Genomic DNA, 18504 nt, shown 5'->3' with positions numbered 1-18504 from the left:
CATGGTTCAGTCGCTAAGTCGTGTCCGACTCTTTGCGACCCCATGGGCTGCAGCATGCCAGGCTTCTCTGTTCATGGGGTTTTCCCAGCAAGAATACTGGAATAGGTTGCCATGCCTTCCTCCAGGAGATCTTCCCGACCCAGTGATTGAACCCATGTCTCCTGCACTGCAGGCAAGTTCTTTTCTGCTGATCCATGTGGGAAGTCCAACCCTTGCCACATACGCATATAAATATCTTAGCCACAGATGCAAAAGAGATCAGATAAACCAAGAATAAAACTCACCTGAAAACCCTTTAAAAGATAATGAAAATCAAGATATCAAAGGAAAGTATCTAAATGCAGAAGCTAAATAATTCACCAGATTACTGGCAATGACAAGAGCAGAAATAAATGAGGCAAAACATTCAGAAGATAGAAGGGAATCACGCCATCCAGAAAAAATAGTATTATTTTGTCTTGGACTTGCAATATCACTGACCAAAAAAAACGTTTAGAATTAAAGCTTCCAAATCAAAAGTAAATGTAAAATTTCCCCAGATGTAATTTAATAAATGATTCAGATAAATTCAGTGGGATTTATAATGTTTATACAGAAACACATATATTCTATTCACTGAAGAAACTATTTATCAATCCTCTTACAAATGTTCCATGGTGAAGGCAATTGGGAAAAAATGCATAAAAATCCTTTAAAAGGGGACTTCCCTGGGGGTCCATTGGGTAAGAATCCACCTCGCAATGCGGGGGATGTGGGTTTCATTCCTGGTCGGGGAACTAGCATCCCAATGTCATGGAGCTACTGAGTCTGTGGGCCACAACTAGAGAGTCTACAAAGAAAGATCCTGTGTGCTGCAACAAAGACCGCATGCAGACAAATATTTTTAAAGATCCTTTAAAACCTTGAGTAAAATCTACATATGCCCTGAAGAGCAAAAACAGAGCTCTGAAGTGTATCTCTAGAAAATCAGAAGTGGATGAAAGGAGAATATGTCATTGTCCAAAAAGCCAATATTCTCTCTTATTCCAACCTTATTCCTACTTGAGAAAAACTCTTCTGCTCTGAGACTGTTTTTGCATTTTTTTTTTTTTTTTTTTGCATTCTTATTTAGTGCTTTCTGTCAGTTGAAAATATCTGGCATGCTGTGGATCTCAATATATATTTGTTGAATGAATATCTAAAGACTGTTGTATTAATTTCCTGTGGCTGCTGTAACAATCACCACAAGCTTAGTAGCTTAAAATGACAGAAATTCATTCTCTCACATTTTTGAAAGCCAGAAGTCCAAAATCGGTATCACAGGGCCTAAATCAAGGTGTCAGCAGGCTACCCCTTCTCCAGAAGCTATAGAGGAGAATCTGGTCCTTGCCTCTTACAACTTCTAGTAGCTGCCAGAATTCTGCAGTTTGTGACTACATCACTACAATCTTTAAGACCAGGATCTTCCAATTTTCCACTGTTCCGTCTTCACATCACATGTATGTCAGTGGGAAAAATCTCTCTCTGCCTCCTTTTTATAAGAATATGTAAGATTGCATTTAAAATCTATCCTAATACCAATAATCCCCAAATAATGCCCTCATCTCAAGATTCTTAATTTAATTATATCTACAAAAGCTTTTAAAAAATATGCAAGCTAACATTCCTAGGTTCCAGGAATTAGGAACATGGGTATCTTTTAATGGGACAATTTTTCAGCTTAATACAGAAGCATACTAAGAAAGTAATTAGTGAAAAACAGAAGATACATGAAGAAAAGGGAGTCTAACAAAGAAATAACATGTTTGTTTCTCACATGGATGACTTGGATCATCTTACTGACATTAAAGGGGCTTCCCAGGTGGCTCAGTGGTAAAGAATCCACCTGCAATGCAGGAGATGCAAAAGATGTGGGTTCGATCCCTGGGTTGGGAAGATTCACTGGAGGAAGAAATGGCAGCTCCTCCAGTATTCTTGCCTAGAGAATCCCACGGACAGAGGAGCCTCATGGGGTCACAAAGAATCTAACACGAGCACTAATGCAGTTAAAATCTTTACTTCTGAGAAAACAAAAATTAAAGACATCTTTGCTAAAATTAATCTCGTAATGAAGAAAATTTCAAACCAAACAGCCAGTGCTAAGAAATAAAAATTGGAAAATTACATGCTCTTTCTTGAAAGAAATGATTACTACTAAGATGAAGAATGAATCTATGAGAATTTCTGTGGGGAACGTGATCCAAAATCATCATTACTAGTATAATTCACTTGGATTCCTTATGAAATAAAAGAACATTATGTAAGATATTTTCTCTACATCAACATTATTTTTTCAGATTTCTGCAGATAGGAGAGAAGAAAGATAAGATATTGCCAAGAATTTTGATGCTACAAAAGGCTGAGAGGAAATGTTGAGCGAATTAAACATTTCAGGAAGTTTTAAAACTCAGAATATAGAGCTGTTTTTTAGTACACTGAGAAAATGGATAAGGATAATTTTGAAGTTATCAGAACAGAAATCTAGACTATATTATCACTATTATTCTTCTCCTGCTGTTTCCAAGTCCTGCCACTGTCTCCCAAAGAATTATTGTACCTCAGAGAACCGAATATAAAAGCAGTTTAAAATTATAAGAATAAAAGCATTAATATAAATACAGAAAAAAATTATGAGAATAATAAAAATCCTTTCATTTTATTTTCTTGGCTTTCATGAATATTTTCAAAACTTTCACATTCTAAGAACAAAGCAGGGGTTTACACACATGCCTTAAAGAGTATTTATTAACATTTCTTTTAACGTCCACATTTTAAAGTTTATCCTTGAATTCCTTATCCAGTAGATATTTTCTTAAAAGTAAATATTTATGAACCTAACAGAAGCAGAAGATATTAAGAAGAGGTGGCAAGAATACACAGAAGAACTATACAAAAAAGATTTTTACCACCCAGATAATCACGATGGTGTAGCCAGACAACCTGGAATGTGAAGTCAAGTGGGCCTTAGGAAGTATCACTACGAACAAAGCTAGTGGAGCTGAGAAAATTCCAGTTGAGCTATTTCAAATCCAAAAAGACGATGCTGTGAAGGTGCTGCACTCAATATGTCAGCAAATTTGGAAAACTCAGCAGTGGCCACAGGACTGGAAAAGGTCAGTTTTCCTTCTAATCCCAAAGAAAGGCAATGGCAAAGAATGCTCAAACTATTGCACAATTGCACTCATCTCACACACTAGTAAAGTAATTCTCAAAATTCTCTAAGCCAGGCTTCAGCAATACATGAACCGTGAACTTTCAAATGTTCAAGCTAGTTTTAGAAAAGGCAGAGGAACCAGAGATCAAATTGCCAACATTCACTGGATCATCAAAAAAGCAAGAGAGTTCCAGAAAAACATTTATTTCTGTTTTATTGACTACGCCAAAGCCTTTCACTGTGTGGATCACAACAAACTGTGGAAAATTCTGAAAGAGATGGGAATACCAGACCACCTGACCTGCCTTTTGAGAAATCTGTATGCAGGTCAAGAAGCAACAGTTAGAACTGGACATGGAACAACAGACTGGTTCTAAATAGGAAAAGGAGTACGTCAAGGCTGTATATTGTCACCCTGCTTGTTTAACTTATATGCAGAGTACATCATGAGAAATGCTGGGCTGGAAGAAGCACAAGCTGAAATCAAGATCGCTGGGAGAAATATCAATAACCTCAGATATGCAGATGACACCACCCTTATAGCAGAAAGTGAAGAAGAACTAAAGAGCCTCTTGATGAAAGTGAAAGAGGAGAGTGAAAAAGTTAGCTTAAACCTCAACATTCAGAAAACTAAGATCATGGCATCTGGTCCTATCACTTCATGGCAAATAGATGGGGAAGCAGTGGAAGCAATGTCAGATATTATTTTTGGGTGCTCCAAAACCACTGTAGATGGTGATTGCAGCCATGAAATTAAAAGATGCTTACTCCTTGGAAGGAAAGTTATGATCAACCTAGACAGCATATTAAAAAGCAGAGACATTACTTTGTCAACAAAGGTCCGTCTAGTCAAGGCTATGGTTTTTCCTGTGGTCATGTATGGATGTGAGAGTTGGACTGTAAAGAAAGCTGAGCACAGAATTGATGCTTTTGAACTGTGGTGTTGGAGAAGACTCTTGAGAGTCCCTTGGACTGCAAGGAGATCCAACAAGTCTATCCTAAAGGAAATCAGTCCTGGGGTTCATTGGAATGACTGATGTTAAAGTTGAAACTTCAATATTTTGGCCACCTGATTCAAAGAGCTGACTCATTTGAAAAGACCCTGATGTTGGGAAAGATTGAAGAGAGGAGGAGAAGGGGATGGCAGAGGATTAGATGGTTAGATAGCATCACCAACTCAATGGACATGAGTTTGGGTAAACTCTGGGAGTTGGTAATGGACAGGGAGGCCTGGTGTGCTGCAGTTCATGGGGTCGCAAAGAGTCAGACACGACTGAGCGACTGAACTGAATTGAACTATTTATGGAGTTAGTATATATTTGTTGAATGACTGAAAGAAAAAAGTGGCCCATAGACACTTTTTCAGAGGCAGGTAAAGTGCACCAATTTTCCCTAGAACAATCCAAATGAGAAACAGGAATGTGATTATTGCTCAAAGCTTATGAAATCCTGGTATCCTTGGACTACGTGGGTCGAGAATACCATGAGCACAGTCTGAGTGTCAAGAAAATCCTACAAAAGGATTCTCAAGTCAGTCTGCAAATGACAAAAATAGAGAAGACATAAATGTATTGTTTCATTGATTTTCATTTTTTATTGAATTATGTTTGAATATGTTTTGGAAATTTATTCTCATCAGTTTCTCTGAAAATTTTTCTTCTTCCTACTCTTCCTTACCTGTTGACCCACTTTTTCTTCTCTCTTCCTTGTCTTCCCTACTGTGTATTTTTTCTTATTGTGCTAGTCATTGGACAAATTCATCTTTACCAACCAACAAAAGTTAGGTGGTCTGATGAACACTTTCTGCCTGATGTATGCAGTTATTTTCAGCTCATGGAAAAAGTTAGCTGAGATCACTTAGTCTTAAAACCAGTTGAGGAGTGGACTGGGGGGGAGGGTGGGTGGAGGGATGTTCAAGTGTGAGGGTCATGGGTAAGAAAAAAAAATGGAGAGTAAGAAAATAAAAACCAATTGAACCTTGTAAAACAGTTCCTGAGGCTGAACAAAAGATGATGTTCCTGAGAAGAATAAAATATAATTGAACAGGATCACAATGAACATTACCAACTTGGATTTAGAATGCATGGTTGGTGAAGTCAAATGGAATGGCACTCCCCCCTTTTAAATTCCAGCTAAACCTTTAAAGTTTAGAGATACTCGGACTGACCATGACATTTATAGAATTGACATGGTTGATTATAGAGACGCTTTGGGAGGATGGAAAAAAACTGGTTCTGATTCTCCCTGCTCCCTATATAATATAGCCCAATTCACATATTCTGCTTCTTCCATCCAGTATGATTCTATCTTGCCATTTTTGTTTGTTGCTTTCCTGAACAGGAACAAACATTCAGTTTTCATTGACTAACAAGAGAGTCAGTTAAATAATCACACTGTAGTGTAAATTGCTGACAGTATTTCTGGAGATGCTCCTAGTTTTTAGGTGAGCTGATAGCAGCCAAGAGACACAGAAGATCCAGTAGCCACTTCATGCGAAATAGATGGGGAAACAGTGGAAACAGTGTCAGACTTTATTTTTGGGGGCTCCAAAATCACTGCAGATGGTGATTACAGCAATGAAATTAAAAGACGCTTACTCCTTGGAAGGAAAGTTATGAACAGCCTAGATAGCATATTAAAAAGCAGAGACATTACTTTGCCAAAAAAAGTCCGTCTAGTCAAGGCTATGGTTTTTCCAGTGGTCATGTATGGATGTGAGAGTAGGACTGTGAAGAAAGCTGAGCACTGAAGAATTGATGCTTTTTAACTGTGGTGTTGGAGAAGACTCTTGAGAGTCCCTTGGACTCTAAGGAGATCCAATCAGTCCATCCTAAAGCAGATCAGTCCTGGGTGCTCATTGGAAGGACTGATGCTGAAGCTGAAACTCCAATACTTTGGCCACCTCATGTGAAGAGTTGACTCATTGGAAAAGACACTGATGCTGGGAGGGATTGGGGGGAGGAGGAGAAGGGGATGGCAGAAGATGAGATGGCTGGATGGCATCACTGACTCCATGGACATGTGTTTGGGTAAACTCCGGGAGTTTGTGATGGACAGGGAGACCTGGCATGCTGTGGTTCATGGGGTCGCAAAGAGTCGGACACAACCGAGCGACTGAACTGAACTGAACTGAACAGAAGAGCTTTAAACTGAAGCTCCAAATGAAAAGGCAGGGCGGGGGGTGGGGGGTGGGGTCGTGGGGTACACACTGTGTATGCAGTTATTATGGATTTCCCTGGTGGCTAAGATGGTAATGAATCTGCTTGCAATGCAGGAGACCTGAATTTGATCCCTGGGTTGGGCAGATGCCCTGGGGAAGGGAATGGCGACCCACTCCAGTATTCTTGCCTGGAGAAGCCCATGGACAGAGGAGCTTGGCAGGTTATAGACCATGGAGTCATGAAGAGTTGGACATGACTGAACAACTAAGCATGATTCAGTATTGAGTCTCCTGCGTCAATCTACCTGCTGTGGGAAGGAATTAGCCAAGAAGTTGCTCATCTTCTCAAGATGCAGGAATGTTTTTCAAGCCCTCACCTCCAAGGAATTCCTTTACAGTCATTCTTGGAATATGAACTGAGTTTACCTCAACATTTCTGCTATGTTATGTCCACTGACCCTTCCCATTCTGGATTCTTGGAGTCTTTTTCCTCCTTTTTATTTATCCATCCATTTGTTTATTCAACAAGCAATCAATGAACATTTACGGAGGTCATATTTGGAAGATTGTATTTGTACTTGGGATACAAGCTGATAACACCCATTGTCAAAAGCTGTGGGGGAGGGATAGTGTGATCTAGGGTCTACAATGAACAGCTGTGCATTCATTCACTCCACTGGCTTGAACCTAAATGGAAACTGACTGGAGGTAGCCTTTTCAAATTAATTATATGTAATGAAGACTCTCTGACACAAGATTAGTCAATATAAACTGTTTAATCTAGGTGAGTGCCTATGATGGTTTGTTGATCTTATTGCAGGAGCAGATTCTCTCTCTCTGTTCTGCTAGTGGCTACCTTGACCTTTACTGTGGATTGGATCTGGAATAAGGGCGTTCAAGATCAAGAGTCTCCTGCCACAGACTCCACATTCCAGTGTCAGGGAGAGGAAGGTGAGCAGGCACTGCTGCAGCAGACTGCAGCGTTACTAATTATGAAAGCTGGGGCTTTATGTTTGGTAAACCCAAGTGTGTTGACCCTAAATGTGTTTAGTGCACCTGCTGGCTCTGCTACTCCAACTTGCCTGGCTGGACCCTTTACCTCTATCACATCAGGCACATTAGGCAACCCCAATACGCTGATATGGGTAAGACGTGAACCCTTCAATGGATGTAGGCGGCTCTTTTAGGCTGGTACTTATTAGTACCATCTTACTAGATGTTGTGGCTAGAACTGGGCCTTAGACTAAAAGTTTATGGATGTGTGCACACACACTACGTGGATTTAAGTTATTTTATTTCTTCTAACAAAAAAAATGCATTTAAATAATGAATTCCTTATGGATTTCAGGCAAAGTAGGAGAGACATTTGATGCGTGTGTGCTCAGTCTTTTCCTACTCTGAGACCCCATGGACTGTAGCCCACCAAGCTCCTCTGTCCATGGGATTTCCGAGGCAAGAATACTGGAGTGGGTTGCTATTTCCTTCTTCAGGGGAATCTTCCTGATCCAGGGATCAAATCTGCATCTCCTATGGCTCCCGCAATGGCTGGCAGATTCTTTACCACTGAGCCACCTGGGAACCCTGAGATACTTAATTTCAGGTGGCCATTCTCAATTCCCCTGAAGTGTAACTTATTTCAAAGGTATATTACCCTCTTTGTTCAGTTTAGCCCAAACATGTGAGCTGGTGATAAGACTGCTATCTTTCTAGACAAGATTAAGTTCAAGAGTTTTAGCTGTGTTTAAGACTTCAGCTGAGATTTTTTTAAAAAATGCTTCCAGTTTAATATAATTTTATGTACATCCTTCCAAATGTTTTTCCTTTTCATTTTCAGTCATTATGCTGAGATAAATTTATTCTACATCTTCCTTTTAATTTATGGAGAACACATCAAAATTATTTCTAAAACATTTAGTGAAATATCAGATGATCTTTCTGATTAAAAAAAGGGATTTTTTTTAGAGTCTAAAATTCAGGAAGTTGACTTACCAAAGCTGAACATACTATAATTTTAAAAGTTTAGGATTGCTTCAGAATGTGAAATTAATAAATGACAAGGTGTATCTATAATTTAGAAAAATATACCCTCTCCCCTTTATTTCTTTTACTACTATTTTTATGAAAACGATAGAAATGTACAGAGCAAAATGGACCCTTTCATTCTTAAAATCTTCTCTTTTTTTCTGTGTGTTTATAATTTGGAACCGTTTAGGGTAGCATTTCTCAGAGTGTGGAACACAAGACCCTCAGAGTGTGTTTCAAGGAACAGAAGACCTTCAAGACTGCCCCAAAAGGTACCTCACCAAACCAAAGCTTTCTCATTAACTAAGGGCAGAAATGTCTGGGAGACTCACGGTGAGATGGTAATGCAACCTGGAGGCCCTGTAAGAATGGAAGGTAATGAAAGAATGCTCTTAAATTTATCTACCCCAGAGTTGCCTGCTTTGCAAGTATATCTGTTAATATCCATGGATTGTCCGTTGGGAAATACTGACCAAGTTTTTCCTAGTTATTTAACCCTTAAATATTTTTCCTCTTCAGAGAAGAGAGGCAGTATAATTAGATATTTGGATTTTGGACTCAGACAGCCTGAGTTCTAACTTCAATTCTGTGACCTTGAGCAAATGACTTAACCTCTTTGAATGCCAGTCTTTCTGTCTCTAAAATGGGCATTGTAATAGTACCAATCTTATGGAGTTGTTTGTAAGACAGATCTTCTTTAAAGTACCTAGTACACTGCCTGGCATGTAGAAAGCTCTCAGATTTTTGTACTTGTGATTGTACTGTTACTATTAGAGAAGGCTTGGGTGTATATACATCTTAGGTACTCACAACAGTGGGAGTCAATTATTGTGATTTTCATTATCTTGACCTTTTCATATATAGGCAATAGGTTTGGGCAGATAACAGATCTTTCTAAAAGGCCAAGTTTTGCATCTGGATTCTGCTGCAAATGTCATCTACCATACTCAAGGTTAAATTCAATCTCACTGAGACCAGACCTGTTTAACATAGTTTAGTTATCTAAGCTAACAAGTTTATCTTCCTTATCCTTCTGTCCTTTCAACCCATTCCCTTTCTCTTTTTTTATTTTTAAGCATTTCAGCTCCAGTATTGCTTTGATTAATGTCTCATGTTTCCTTCTTTTATCCAGCATCAACTGATTTATGGTGACCTGGCCATGTTTTGTTAATCCACCAATTCAAGAAATATTTACTGAGTACTTACATGGTCCCTGAATTTATGTATCATACTGAGCACCGAATTCTAGGATCTAGCTTTGGCAAAAGACAGAATCTGAATGCTTACATGAGGGGAAAAAAATGAAAAAAAAAACACAGCTTCTTTAGCAAGTTACCTGAAAAATAGCTGAAATTCAAGAAGCGCTTTGACTAGGAGTGAGAGATTGTGCACACAGCGCACAAACTGAGATTGTGACTGAGACACACTGACATTGTGACTCAGTGGCAAAGGTTGAATTTTTCTATCACAAGCACACCTCTTTCCCAAATGCTCTCTCCCTGAAAGCTGCTGACAGAGCTTTGGCAAAAGATCATCCTCCCCTTGGCTGATAAGCTAAGCCCTGTTTTATATTTAACTCACTCCAGCGCAGGAGGGGTGGGGTGAGGGATGCGTTGTTTATAAGAGGAGCCGTGACAATGTTCTCGTCAGCCTTCTTCCTCCAGCTCAGCCCCTCTTCTGGAGTCCTTACTCCACCCCCTTGTTTCCACATTCATCCTGTGGCTAGTGGGAACGTGAAGGCAGAGGAAAAGACGCAAGAAGCCAGAGAGAGGTTTGCGAAAGGCGAAAGCAGGCTGCCAAACCAGGGAATTACTTCCAACTGGAAAAGGACTGCTGACGTTAGTTAGTTAAATTTAACATCCTTTCATGTGTAACATTTGATTTTGGAAACAAAAATGATCTTGGAGGAGGGATCATCTTGGGAAGGCTCTAAGAGATACTGCATTAAGACGAAACATGTGGCCATTATCTGCGCAGTGGTGGTGGCTGTCGGAGTGATTGTAGGACTTTCTGTGGGTTTGACCAGATCGTGTGACTCTACAGAGACTGAACAGAGCACGACCCAGGCTCCTTCCCACCTGCCTCCCGTTACCAGCCCTCCACAGGACCAGGGGGTCTGCCCGGCCAGTGAGGATGAAAGCGGAGGCTGGAAAGATTTCCGGCTGCCGGACTTCATCAGCCCGGTGCACTACGACCTCGAGGTGAAGCCCCTGATGGAGGAGGACACGTACACGGGCAGCGTGGACATCTCCATCAACGTGAGCTCTCGCACCCGCTACCTGTGGCTACATCTCCGGGAGACGAGGATCACCAAGCTCCCGGTGCTGCGGAGGCCGTCTGGGGAGCAGGTTCAAGTCAGGCGGTGCTTCGAATACAAGAAGCAGGAATATGTGGTGGTGGAAGCAGAGGAAGAGCTCGCTCCCAGCGCTGGCGAGGGTCCCTACCACCTGATCATGGAGTTCGCCGGCTGGCTGAACGGCTCGCTCGTGGGATTTTACAGAACGACATACGTGGAGAAAGGACAAACCAAGTAAAAAAAATTTTTTTGCTTTGTTTTTCCAAAGCTTTTATCTTTGCTTCCCGTTTCTCTTCCTTTCCTCTTTTCACCTTTCAGTTATTTTCATGGCCTGATCTTTATCTAAACTTGACTGCGTTTCTGCCTGTTACTCTGGAAGCAAAAACTCGCCCGGTTGTGTTTTCAAAGCCTATCACAAAATTTGAAACTATTGAATGAGCTGCATGGAGTCCAAAAAATCAGTGTAAGTCCTTTTTTTTCATCAGGAAAAATCATAATATACTGCATTTTATTCTTAATATTTATATAACTACCTGAAACTTTAAAAATAAGTGTTTTTGGTAACTTTCACTGGTGACATTTGTGGGCTATTTGGCAATGATTTTAAGCTGAACTTTTAAAATGATATCACACTAAATTTAAGTGAAAATCAATAAATATCAATTATAATTTTTTGTTTTATTGGAGACTAAACATTGAAAGAGTATATAAAATTCATGTAACTGTCTTTGTGTTTTCACTTAAGAAAGGTACGGCTGTTTTTTTAATCTCATATGGCCAGAACTATGTTTTACTCGATAAATACTCATTGAGTCCATGCATCAGTAGTAGCACATGGATAAATCTTTAGGCTTATTATCTACCATGCAGCATACAGTAGTTATGCTAAGTCTTTTGTGACAAAAAAGATATATTAAGCAATTAAGGACATAAAAATATCCCCCCACACAGAGCCCTTCAAGTATACCTGTATATATATTTGCATTTCTTGAGACAAATAGTTACTTGTCTTTCATTTAGTTAGAGGCTACTACTTAGACCTATGTCAAAGACATAAATTCTCTCAATGAATTAAAAAAACCTTCACCCTGTGGGTATGGTTCTTGCATCAGAGAGGATGGTTACACCTGAGGTACCACTGAACTTGAAACTGTTTTGACGTTTACCTCCTTAGATTCTGAACAAATGAATAATGAAGAAACCTTAAAATTTGGCAACTGAAAATAAGGTTGGCAACTACAAACATATAAGCAAATATCTGATAATCAATCAAATTTGGTATATACAATACAAAGTATTTACATTCTAAAAAAAAAAAGGAAAAGAAACCTTATATACCTGTTTAGAGAAAGTTTAAGGCCAGCCCTCTGAATATCCCTTTCCTATGTTGTTTGAAACATTTTATAGTGCAAAGCAAATCTTTTGATCAAAATGCTTCCTGTTTTTTATCAGAAAGACCAAGGGATTAAAATAAAATATTTAAACATTCTTATTGTGTGGAATAGTATTAAACTGAGTAGACTAGAAATGATAGTTTGAAAAAATATTTGGAGGGATCATGTTTATATAGATAGCATATATTAATAGTACTAGCAATAAAACAAGCTTCTTTATTGTTTACATATTTTTCTGTTTATAAAAATTGCAAATGTTGAAAGCATAGAAATTATAAAAAGGAAAATTAAAAGAACGTATAAATAATTTCACCATCCAGTGGTAAGCCCTGTTAACATGCTAATGTATATTCTAATTTTTTTAGGTAATCAAAATTGTAATTAAATTATCTCTACATATCTCTCCATCCATATGCCTTTTAACTGAATATATTATAAGCATTTCCCTTTATTAAATATTTTCAAGAATCTGATTTTAAAGATTGAGCAATATTCCACTGAATGAATGCATTGTTATTTTTTTTTCTTTTTTTTTTTAAATTTTATTTTATTAGTTGGAGGCTAATTACTTCACACCATTTCAGTGGGTTTTGTCATATATTGACATGAATCAGCCATAGAGTTACACGTATTCCCCATCCCGATCCCCCCTCCCACCTCCCTCTCCACCCGACTCCTCTGGGTCCTCCCAGTGCACCAGGCCCGAGCACTTGTCTCATGCATCCCACCTGGGCCGGTGATCTGTTTCACCATATATAATATACATGCTGTTCTCTCAAAACATCCCACCCTCACCTTCTCCCACAGAGTTCAAAAGTCTGTTCTGTACATCTGTGTCTCCTTTTCTGTTTTGCATATAGGGTTATCGTTACCATCTTTCTAAATTCCATATATATGTGTTAGTATGATGTAATGTTCTTTATCTTTCTGGCTTACTTCACTCTGTATAGTGGGCTCCAGTTTCATCCATCTCATTAGAACTGATTCAAATGAATTCTTTTTAACGGCTGAGTAATATTCCATGGTGTATATGTACCACAGCTTCCTTATCCATTTATCTGCTGATGGGCATCTAGGTTAATTCATGTCAATGTATGACAGAAACCACTAGAATATTGTAAAGTATTTTTTAAAACCAATTCACTATTGCTAGACATTTGAGTAGCTTCCAGTATTTTATTACTATAAACAAGTCAGAAAGAACATAGCTATAAGTACATTTGTAAGTGTATTTACAGTGTATTTCCTTATGTTAGGATGTAGTCTGAAAAATAAAATTGCTGGGTCAAAGTAAAAATATGTCAAGAAACTTGTAACATTTATTTTTGTTAGTTATTTTATAAAATATATTAATGAGACATTCACTACAGAAAACTTGAGAATCAAAAAATTATTAGAAAAATCCATCTATAACCCCATCACTCAAGTATAGTAATTGTTAGTATTTAGGCAGATAGTTCTCTAGTCATTTTTTTCTGGACACAAACATAGCATTATTATGCTTTATATAATGTTGTGTAACATGTTTTTACAATATATCAACACTTTAACATTTATTTGGTGTTCTTCTGCACATGACTTAGTGCATACACTATAGTCCATGGTCTGAATATAATGTAACTTATTCAACTTTCCCATTAGATTTGGGCACTTAAATCACTCCCACTTTTTTTTACCTATAAACACCTATAAAATGTAATAAACAGCCTTTTAAAAAACTAGGAATAATATTTTCTCATATTTCTATAGGAAAATTCTTAGGAAATTGACTCAAACTATGTAAAAGGAAATGGCACCCCACTCCAGGGTTCTTGCCTGGAGAATCCCAGGGACGGCGGAGCCTGGTGGGCTGCCGTCTGTGGGGTCGCACAGAGTCGGACACGACTGAAGCAACTTAGCAGCAGCAGCAGCATGTATGTATGAGCACATGTGTGTGTGTGTGTATATACACACATCTACACATATATAACACATGTGCATGTGCTTATGTATATGTATGTATCTCCAAACTGACTTTCAAAAATATGTCCCAAATTACATTTCCACAAACAATTAATAAAGTACCTATTTCTCTGAGTCTCACTAACAATAAAATGATTTAAGTGTTTGCAGTTTGGGAGAGGAAAAGGAATATCTAAAGATATATTTACTTCTAAAGAACATCTACCTTCAAGAGATTCTAAAAATCTGTTAGTATAAAGTGAAAACAAGTCAAAACTTTTAAATTATTATTGCTAAGAGTTTAAAATTGCTTCTTGGGTTGTGAAAACAACAAAAATTGCATCTGAGTAAAGCCATCAAAATACTTTATAAAAATTCTATACACTATAGGAAGGCCAAAAAATAAGGAACACAGTTCCACCCATAAGTTTCTGTTATGTATTTCATACGTATAAAAATTACTATATGCTAACATATATTATTCATTCTGAATCTTTGGATTATTTTACCATATGAGTTAATTTTATAATATACACTTGAGAGCTGACATTTTGAAATTTAGCTGTTGAGAAAATACTCAGAAGTACTAAGTGACTGCAAGGTGGGGGGAAGGCCAGTGGTCAGTTAGGCTCCCTTGGAGGACTGGTGTCCCCAAGTTTGTCTGTTTTCATTGGTAGCAGTTGAGGCTCTCACATTACACAGGATGCAGCCAGTTCTGTACTGCATTCATGATTTTGGAACGATTCTGGCACATACTCAGTAACCTCATTTAGGCTCAATGGAATAATTTTTGTTTTTCTTATTATGAAATATTTCAAGCGTATGAGAAAAGTGTATTGTTTTCTTTCTTTTCTTTCAATAATGTTTTGACAATGCAGGTCCCCAGTGGGTTTCATACAAAATGCAGAGAAGAGCCACAAGAGTGAGTTCAGGGGGAATAGCACCATTCTTTCATAGCACATAATGAACTTTGTAATATTTGATGCTTATACAATTTCAAATGCCATCAGAGTAATGCATTTTTATGTATACTGTCAAGATTATATTTTCTAGCTTTTCTGCCTTATTGTAAAATTAACTCTGGGATTGAGTATGTGTGGTATGGGATATTACTGTTGGAACCACAGTGTAAACTAAACATAAGTGCACTCAATAATAACCAAAATTACTTGATTTCTGTAAATACAACGGAGACTTGGACTTCACAGAAAGGAGACAACTGTCTGAGCTTCTTTCAGTCAAAGTTCAGAGGCAAATGGAGACTTGGAGAAGAAGGTAGAGCCAGTTCAGAGTTCCCTAGCTATAATAACCATACCATCTCACTGGGGACAGAGTTGTAGTGAGGCTTGGGAGGAGAAAGTTTGAGAAACTTAACAGCTACTTTTTCTATCATCTGGTCTGTTCCTTTGGGTCTGAGGAAAACCACTTCAAAGGACTGAAACCTTTGGAATGATTTCCTGCCCACACCACTAAACCCTCTTAACACTCTCAACAGTTACATAGGATTCTCGGTTATTCTCTTCTCAGAGTTCCCCTCTACTCACCTCTTCAGCATTTCCTTCTCTACATCTGGATTGCTCTTACACAGCATTTCCTAATTATCTGTTCCACAGAGTTCTAGTTGCATGAAGGCATTAATAGATATTGCCAGAAAAAAGCAGGGGAGTTATTCTGTGGCCAAAGTTGTTTGGGAAATAATACTGAATACAAAATGATTTTTTTTTTAAATGGTGGGACTTTTTAGAGACTTTTATATGATAAAGTTTATGGCAAACCTCTAGAAGCAGCCATAGTATGCAGTTTCACAACCACATGACCGTGGAATTGTCTGTGGCCCCTGAGTGGGGTCTCTGTGTCTCTTGTTCACTACCTAGCCCACAGAGAGAACTTAACTATTATTAAATGAATGTATAGTATAGAAGCATTTTCATGTAGGCTCTCACATAACTAGTGTGCTCTGGCAAATTCTGGGACCCACTGCATCGCCACAGCTCCTTTCCTGTAGAGGAATCCACTTTCCACCAACGACGCCTTCACTTCCCCACTAAGCATGGAAAACTTCTTTTGCTTCTTTTTCTCCCTATCTCATGTCAAAGGCAAGAGGAGCTGGTAAAATCTCTTTTTTTTGACTTAGGAATGCCATCTTCATACTTTAAGGACTGACAATCATTGGAATTGATAGGAATTACAACAAGAACCTAAAGAAGGATGGACAGTTTTCAGTTTGGGTTTTCTGGGGTTTTGGCAGAGGATGAGACAGGTAATATCATTGACCCAATGGACATGACTTTGAGCAAACTGTGGGAGATAGTGAAGGACCAGGGGAGCCTGGCATGCGGCAGTCCATGAGGTTGCAAAGAGCTGGACACAACTGAACAACAACAGTATTGCTGGGATTGAATTTTGATGTAATGGTGGGATTTCAATAGGCAGAGACAGATAATAAGGTAAAAGAAGGCAAAAAAGAAAGGCACTAAGTCAAAAAAGCAGATTAAGGAGAAGAAATACGTTTGTAGGAGAGGTTTATATGAAGAGGCTAACTAGAGATAAGTCTGGAAAACCCATTGGGAAAAAAAGTAAGGATAACTAATTAATGAGAGGCATTATGCAGAAAATGTTAACTATTTACCCATGACTATTTACATGGAGAGAAAAGAACTAAATCTATACATGAGTATATGAGAGAAACTGCAGGTATCCAGGAAAGAGATGATAAAGATCAGGTAGGACAGCGACTTCAGGACAGACAGAAGAGAATACAATGAAGGAAACAGTCTGGAGGCAACGTAGTCAGGATTGGCAGACTAGCTGGCTATAGGGAAGAGATGAGTTAAAGTTACAGATCAAGGATGCTCCAGAAGTCTGATCTGATAGCCCACCTTTCACTGATATTAGAAATAGAAGAACCAGGTTTAGAAGGGAAGGCCATGAGTTTGTGTCAGATGTGTTGAATGTTAGATATCTAGGAAGAGATGTCTAGAAGGCATTTGGATAAATAAATCTGAAGCACAAGGTTAGGGCTTGCGATAAAGATGTAAGAGTTAAGTGGAAACACGGCAGAAAAGAAATCAGTGGGATGGTCATAATTATGGGTGTGTGTGTGTGTATGTGTGTGATATGCTCACACATGGATATGTATACTCACTGTAGTTCTGCTCTTGAAATTTTAACTGTATGTTGGTTTATTCATTATATTCTTAGATTGATATGTCAAGTTATTGGTATGCCCATTATCACTAAAGAACAGATTGGGGGGGGGGGAGGCCTTGTTTACTTTTTGCAGGAGGCACAGTAATTTCCTTTATGTTGGAAGCAAAGAAACAAAAAGAAATTTTACTTAAGTATCCTCCACTTAGAAAAAAAAGCCATTGGAAAATAAAATAATTAACTGGTTCAAACCGCCATAAAAATAGGTTAGAGTCTGGATAATAATCTAAATGGGTTGTTTTGCACTGATCAGCTCCCGTACTTAATTCTGGAACCCTGTACTAAGTCTGCAGTGATTTAGTTGTGGCTGCCTCACCTGCATTAGAAGTCCTTCGTTTAAGTTTTCACTCAGACCTTGCTGTTCACTTTGCTGGCTCAAGTTATTAAACTACTGAACGTAGCCTGACAGGCTTCCCTGGAAACGGTGTGCCAGATGATTTATGAGGCCATCAAGCAGTTGTTTTTATTTTCAGTTGATTCCAAGTGAACGGCTTGGTGCTTGCATCATCACTTCCTCTCCCTTCAGCTTTCTCTGAGGTTACCTTAATCTCCCACACTCAGAGAAGTCAGAGGAATGCCTTCCCTTTTGTAAAACTAACAGGCTACACAGAATTATATTTTTAATGTGCTGGGTCTAGTAAGTGACATGACATGGAGAGGCTCCTGTAGAAAAATGGTCTGCCTCAGCACTTTTGCCTAGCATTGTAATTATTCAAGACATACCCAAGAGTTACTCCTGAGCGTACTGTGATTAGACAGGCTTTTTCCATTAAATTTGCAAAACAATTCATCTAATTTTAAAAAGAAGCTCTTATCACTGAATAACACCTCTCCAAAGAAGTCACCGTCTGAAATGGTTTTGTACGGCTATCTCATATACATTGTTTTCACATTTGCATATATTTAGAAAACTTTAGTAACTCTGATGGAATTTAGCATATACAAATAGGGCCTTTTTAAAAAACTGAAGAATACTTGATTTATAATATTAGCTTCAGGTTTATAGTATAGAGATTCAATATTTTTACAGATGATATTCCATGTAAAGTTATTATAAAATATTGGCTATATTCCCTGTGCTGTACGATATATCCTGAGCATCTGTTTCGTTCATAGTGGTTCACGCCTCTTAATCCCCTCCCCTTATCTTACTTCTCCCCGCCTCCCTCTTCCCACTGGTAACCACTAGCTTGTTCTCTATATCTGAGTCTGTTTCTGTTTTGTTATATTTATTTATTTTTTAGATTCCACATATAGGTGACAACACAATATCTGTCTTTCTCTGTCTGACTTACTCCATTAAGCATAATAC

The 18504-nt window shown here is 38.4% G+C and overlaps 1 protein-coding gene across 2 annotated transcripts in view; it reads left to right on the top strand.

The window, feature by feature from the left end:
- Positions 1 to 10006: 10006 nt before the first annotated feature.
- ENPEP (glutamyl aminopeptidase) overlaps positions 10007 to 18504 on the top strand; it is an 82825-nt gene continuing 74327 nt past the window's right edge. For both annotated transcript variants that reach the window (XM_065907270.1, XM_065907269.1), the window contains exon 1: positions 10007 to 10884. In XM_065907270.1, coding sequence (XP_065763342.1) covers positions 10250 to 10884 — 635 coding nt within the window. In that variant the 5' untranslated portion in view covers positions 10007 to 10249. The remainder of the gene's footprint in view (positions 10885 to 18504) is intronic.

The sequence above is a fragment of the Muntiacus reevesi genome, chromosome 16, assembly GCF_963930625.1.
Source record: "Muntiacus reevesi chromosome 16, mMunRee1.1, whole genome shotgun sequence".
NCBI lineage: Eukaryota > Metazoa > Chordata > Mammalia > Artiodactyla > Cervidae > Muntiacus > Muntiacus reevesi.
The sequence above is the reverse complement of the archived record's forward strand: the minus strand, read 5'-3'. Positions and strand labels throughout refer to the sequence as shown.